At 59.3% G+C, this 6252-nt stretch overlaps 1 protein-coding gene across 1 annotated transcript; it reads left to right on the top strand.

Moving 5' to 3' along the window:
* Positions 1-1503: 1503 nt before the first annotated feature.
* PIMREG (PICALM interacting mitotic regulator) lies at positions 1504-4870 on the top strand (the record flags this gene model as incomplete). The annotated part of the gene is made up of 4 exons (XM_081110066.1): positions 1504-1797; positions 3351-3646; positions 4146-4241; positions 4837-4870. 4 exons carry the CDS (start codon positions 1504-1506, stop codon positions 4868-4870), a joined length of 720 nt encoding a protein of 239 aa, XP_080966192.1.
* Positions 4871-6252: the final 1382 nt, after the last annotated feature.

Here is a 6252-nt window from a genome sequence, read left to right as displayed (position 1 = left end):
CTCACCATTCCACTGGGGGGGGGGGGGCCGGTGGGGAGGGAGGGGGGAGGGGGGCAGATAACTGAGGCCGGAGAGGTGGGTGTGATCACCCGGAGATGAAGACGAGGCTAAGGACAGAGCTTCAGGGAGCCCACCAGCAAGAGAGTGGCCACAGGGTGAGGAGTGGGAGGGAGACCGATGAAGATGGCAGCTAGGAACCCCAGGGGTGGCGTGGCCAGTGCGGCTTTGAGGTCCCCCGTAAAGGGAGGGAGGAAGGGAGGACGGGGGCGGGGGGCTTTCTAAATGCCATATTTTAGCCGGTTTGGATGCTAAGGGCAGGGAGGGGCGCATTCAACCGGAGAGAGGGACGGGGTCAGGGAGCCGGGTGCAGGCTGCTTAACCGGCGGCGGAGCGGAGGCGCACTGCCACCTGCCCGCTTTCCAGGGCGGGTTTTCGGGGCAGGATGGGGATGGCGAGTCCGGGGACCACAGAAGCGCAGCGCTTTGTCTCGGGGCAGCAGAGGGTCAGGAGGGAAGTTTGAAACCAACCCTCCCGGGGAACGCTTTGTGACAAAACCCCCGGACGCCCCGGGCGGAGCGGGAGAGGAGCCTGGGAGCCCGGCCCGCCTCCGCGCCGCCCAGGAAGACCGGCCGGAGCCGCGGTGGTTGGAGGAGGGGCCGGGCCCGGGGCCTGGGCGGGACCTGCGGACACAAAGGGGCCGATTCCCGCGGCGCCCAGCCCGCGGGGGTCCCGAGCATGAATGGGGACGAGCCGGCAAATCTGAGAGCCGGACTCACGGCCGCGAGAGCAAAGAGCCAATAGGATCCCCGGCGCGACAGAGAGGCGGGGACGGGGCCAATCAGCTGCGAGGACGGGCAGGGGGCGGGTCCGCGCCGAGTTTCAAATCGGCCGGGGTGGGCGAGGTGCATCGGTGCTCCGCATCTCGCAGGCGTGGGAGCTTTGGGGTGAGTGTGGGCCGGGGCGTGGCGGGGCCTCTGTGCAGAAGAGACCAGAGGTGATGGGGTGAGGGGGTGTCTAGTTAGGACAGGCATGCATGTGGGCATCTGGGGGTTGCAGGGTGGAAATCGGGGGCTCTGGCCAGGCGACCAGGGTCTGGGTGGGAGCTCACTGGGTCAGGGCGGGTTGTGGAAGGCGCTGATCCGGGGCTGGGCCCCTTGCTGAGGCTCAAGGAGGGCCGCTCCCGACCCTGCCTCCCTGCCCGCCTGAGGCTGGGATGAAAAAACAGCTGTTCTAGACACAGCAAGGGACCGCAGGAAATGCTGACCAGCCTTGTTCAGCCTCTGCCCTCTTCCGGGCATCGCTGACCACACCCTCCCCTTCAGGAAGCATTCTCCTTCCGTACCCAGGGTTGCTCCCTCCCAGCCTGAGCCATCCACCCACCCCATGGGCCTCCATCCCATCTCTTCCCTTGTACCCAGGTCTCTGTGGAGCCTGGGAATGGGATGGAGGATGCCTTGCTGACCTGCCTTTTGACCTCTTCCCAGGGTCTGGTGAACAGGACAGATGGCCTCTCGGTGGCCCAGCGTGAGCACGTCCATGCGCAGGAGATCTCTCCAGGACCACCAGCAGCTGGAGGAGAGCGATGAGCTGCAGCCTGCAGCTGGCCATCTGGAGGCCTCCGGCGGAGCCCTGGGCTCGCTCTGCAGACAGTTCCAAAGGAGGCTGCCCCTGAGAGCAGTCAGCCTCAACCTAGGGGCGGGCCCCTCCTGGAAACGCCTGGAAACCCCAGAGCCAGAGCAGCAGGGCCTCCAGGCTGCAGCTCGCTCAGCTAAGAACGCCTTGGGGGCCGTGTCCCAGGTAATGCTGGCCAGGTCCAGGTCCACGGCTGCCCTAAGGAGCCCCCAAGAACATAGACTCCATGAAGACAAGGACTTTGATTTGTTCGTGGCTGTGTTCCCAGCACCCAAACAGTTCCTGGCACATAGTAGGGAATGAAAACAGTGCCATGGAGAAAACATCCTTACTCTACAAGATAATAGCACTGTATTGTGATGGGGACTGTAAGTCAGTGGCTAATGATGGGAGGACACCAAAAACTAGCTTAGTCATGAAGGCTTCCCAGGTGAGGTGATTCCATGGAATTCACCCAAGAAAGGAGAAGAATGAAGAGCATGTGACAGGGGAAGTAGTGTGAGCCCAGACCCAGAGCAGAGGGAGGTGGAATACTGAAGAGAGAGAGAGCAAGGTGGGGCAGTGAGAGGGGGCGCAGTGTGCCAAGGGTGTTTGGGCACTCCCAAGAGAGACTGGTGGTCTTGGGAACGAGTGGGAAGAACTTACAGCAGGGCACCAGGTTAATTATCATACTAGAACCTGTTCTTTAGCTAGTTGGTGAGTTAGATAGAAGGGGGTTAAAAGCAGATTCTTCCATGAGGGGGCGCTGAGGGCCTGGCCTTGCAGAGGAGTGAACAGCCTCAAGAGCTGCTCAGAAGGTAGATTTGGGAAGCTGAGGTGTCAGATGAGATGTGTGGGCACGAAGATGTCCCTTATGTTGGGTGTGAGGTGCCTGTGGACCTTCCAAGCGGATGTGTCTTCAAACCTGGAGTCGGAGAGGCATGGAGGTGTCGCCTAGAAAGGACAGAGGCCATGGGAGTGAACAGACCTCCAAGGGGAGAACTGGGGGTGGGAGGGGGCTCTCCTTAGTACCTGACTGGGAATCTGAAGATATGGGACCAGGAAGATGTTTTGGGGACCCTTTGTAGAGAGGTGTCTGAGCCAAATGTTAGTCCTTGTCTAGAAGAACCCCATGTTTTATGCCCAATGATCGGGGATGAAACCAGGCAGCCTGCCCAAGGGCACATAACTCACCTAACGTAACTCGGGTCTTGCTCTAATGACTCTGGACTCTGGTTTCCTCTCGCTGAGGAAGAGCCTTCACAGCCGTCCCCCAGCGGAGTGAAAGGCCCGAGAGTTAGGGCTTGGCGCTGTGGGTGATGAGCAGCTGTGGGAGGGCACTGAGCTGTGCAGTGTCATGACCAGAACTGCCCTTGAGAGGGATCTCTGTGCATCAGCGTGGAGGGTGGAACAGACTACGACCAGAAGCAGGGGGACAAATGATCTCACAGTGTCCTGGGGGTCAGGCTTTGCTCTTGAGTCTCCGGGTCAGTCTGTTCGAAAGAGGGCTTGTTCTTAGGCGCCTGGAGGCTCTGTGAGCCAGAGCGGTTCTGCTGCAGACCACGCATACCTGGGGCTCTGAGCTGGGTCCCTCCAGTGGCATCACCCATATCCCTCACGCTTGAGACCAAGCTGCTTGTGTGCGTAGGACGGCTGGTAGGTGGAGGGGGCGGAGGTATGGCTTGCAGACTAGGGTGGCCCTTAGCTTGTCTGTGCTCACACTTCCATGTACCCATCAGAGAATCCAGGAGTCCTGCCAAAGTGGCACCAAGTGGCTGGTGGAAACCCAGGTGAAAGCCAGGAGGAGGAAGAGAGAGACACAGAAGGGCGGTAGCCCCCCAGCTCGCAGCCTGAGCCAGAGGAGCTCCCGGCTTTCTGGAACCGGCCCTGCCCGCTCAACTCTGGGCCCCTGGGGGTGGGAGCGTCACCGCCGCTCCACCCAGATGGGCCCACGTGCCCACCCTCTGCGGAGGTCCAGGAGGGAGGCCGCCTTCCGGAGCCCCTACTCCTCTACAGAGCCCCTCTGCTCCCCCAGGTAAGTGGAAGAGTGCCTGGCCCCCCAAAACACTAAGGGCTCCTCCGGGGGCTCCCTGGAAACAGGGGCACCCTGAGCTGAGTCACATCCATGTTCTGGCCAGCTCTGCACCCCACTAGCCAGGGATCTGGGGATGTCTTCAAGGCCTTAGTTCCCCATCTATAAAAGGAAGGGGAGAGCTTAGCTCTGCCTGTATCACTCTCCCAAGCCTCCTAGTGAGCCTACAAGCCAGTTTTAAAACCACCTGGAGCCTGAGACTCAAGTGGGAAACAGCAGGGCTCACCTTTCTGCAAGATCTCCTGCCCTTGGCCTCGACCCCATGAGCCTTGATCCATCTGTTCTCTGCCAGCTGCTCCAAGGTGCTCTGATGTCACTTCCTGGAGCAAGGGTCTGGGTGATGGCCCCAGGCTGCAGTGCTGGTTGGGGGGGCGGGGGGCAGGAAGGAGGCGCCTGCCACAGGTTTCCAACTAGTCCCTGATGCCTGTGGCCTTCTGTTCAGTGAATCCGACAGTGATCTGGAGCCCGTGGGGGCAGGAATCCAGTGTCTCCAGAAGCTGTCCCAGGAGCTGGATGAGGCCATTGCGGCTGAAGAGAGGTAAGCTGGAAGCCATCTTCCCAAGCAAAGGGGCTGGCAGGGTCCCCCTTTTTAGGCAGGCCTCTCGTTCTGGCTCTGACCACTGTATGACCCTGGCCAGTCCCTCCCCATCTCAGCCTCAGTCTCTTTGTCTGCAACATGAAAGGACATAAAAGACGTAGTTTGGGGCGGCAGTTGAGGATGCACCCTGGAGATTCATGGCTTTCTGGGCCTCAGGCCGCCACACGTGTCCATCACCTGGAACTTCTCCAGGCTCCTGAAGACCTGCCCTGCCACCAACACTCCCCATGGCTCCCTTATGCCCTGCCCACCCATGGAATTGGGAAACGCTGGGTGGCTGCTTGGAGTTCCTGGTCTGTCTGCTCAGGACCCCATTCTGAGGGCAGAGCCCAGGTCTGGAGCTGCCCTAACTTGGGGCCATTTGGGCCTACATGGCCATGACAGGCTCCTAGGTGGCCCTGCGAGCTGCGACTATATGCCGAGTGTGCCAAGTTCCCACCATGTTGCCGGGTCTGGTCTTGCCTAGTCCAGGCTGGGAGGGCCCTCGGAGCCTGCCGCACCCAATGGCCTGTCTCTCCTGCTTCCCCATCTCTAGCGCTGACATGGCCGTTTCTCTCCTTCGAGACTGATGGAGTGCCCTTCAGGTGATGCCCTCCTCCCGAGCATCTTTCCGCCCAAGCATCTTTCCCAGCGTCCTCTTCCTCCTCTCCTCCTCCTCCTACATGAGCACGTGTGCAGATTTGGAGGCGCGTTAAAGAACTGAGTCTCCTGGAGAAACCCACAGAGCTGACGCCCAGCAGAGTGGGCAGCGTGCTATCTTCCTACCAGCTCGGACCTGAGCTGCTGACCTCACCCACCACCTTCCAGCTCCTCATTCTGGGGGAAGGCTCTGGTGTCCTTACTCCCCCCACCCCCCTGAAGCACAATGAGGGGCAAGAAGAGAGCTCCTTCTTGCAGGAAGGGAGCCATACCTGACCCCCACACCCCCACACGTGGGATCCATACCTCTGCACCCTTGAGTTCCGGGAGGAAGCCCCCAGGAGCTGGCAGTGCCTGTGGGCCACTGCTGACAAGGACCTGACAAGCAGAGGCCCAGGTGGGGGCTGGTCAGGGGCCTCTGCTCTCCTGCTCGGACCACATCTGAGCCCCGCAGAGACCGACCACATCTGAGCCCCGCAGAGACCGCCTGCCACAGCGTAGGAGGTGACTCCCCGCAGACCCGGCTCCTGGGTGCACAGCTCCCGTGCCTGCCCCAAAAGGAGGGATGGGAGAGATATCCAGGCTCTGAGACCTGGGGCCTACGGGTACCTATTTATGTTCTCAGCACCGGGCACTATGGGTGGCAGTGAGGAGTAGCACAGCTCAGCAATTTCTGCCCTTTGTAAATTCTTTAAGAAATCTGCTTTGTCATTTTATTTGAAAGAAATTAGGGCATAACTTCCCTCCATAATGTTGCTTTTCCATAATAAGACTCTGACAGATTGAGGGAGTCTCAGAGAGAAGGCCAGGGGTGGGAGGGATTAACCATGGAACTTATATGCACATCTGCATAGCCCATGGACACAGACAATAGTGTGATGAGGGCCTGGGGGTGGGGTGGGGAGTGTAGGGAGAAGGGGATCAATGGGGGAAAAGGGGGGACATCTGTAATACTTTCAACAATAAAGATAATTTTTTGAAAGAATGAATAGGAGAGTTCAGCAACATAACCATGTACAAAATATACCCAAAATAATGGTTTTCTTGATGTACCAGCAGTACATCTATGGGAAATAATGAAATATTTTCTTTCATCATTAAAAAAAAAAAAGACTTTCTGTATTTGACATCTCTTCTCTGTAACACCCTCCCCACCCCCCACCCCCCACCCCTGGCCCTTCCCACTCTGGTCTGTCCTGGGGCCAGGTTTTGTTCCCCTCGTCCTCCCCACTTCCCTCCACCTCAGCCAGCCCGCTGCTCAGGGAGAGCAGGAGTAACAGCCACAGGTTTCTCAGCTTCGTTCAGAGCAAAG

This window comes from Myotis nattereri, assembly GCF_964212035.1.
Source record: "Myotis nattereri genome assembly, chromosome: 16".
NCBI lineage: Eukaryota > Metazoa > Chordata > Mammalia > Chiroptera > Vespertilionidae > Myotis > Myotis nattereri.
This window is presented reverse-complemented; position numbering and strand designations above follow the sequence as displayed.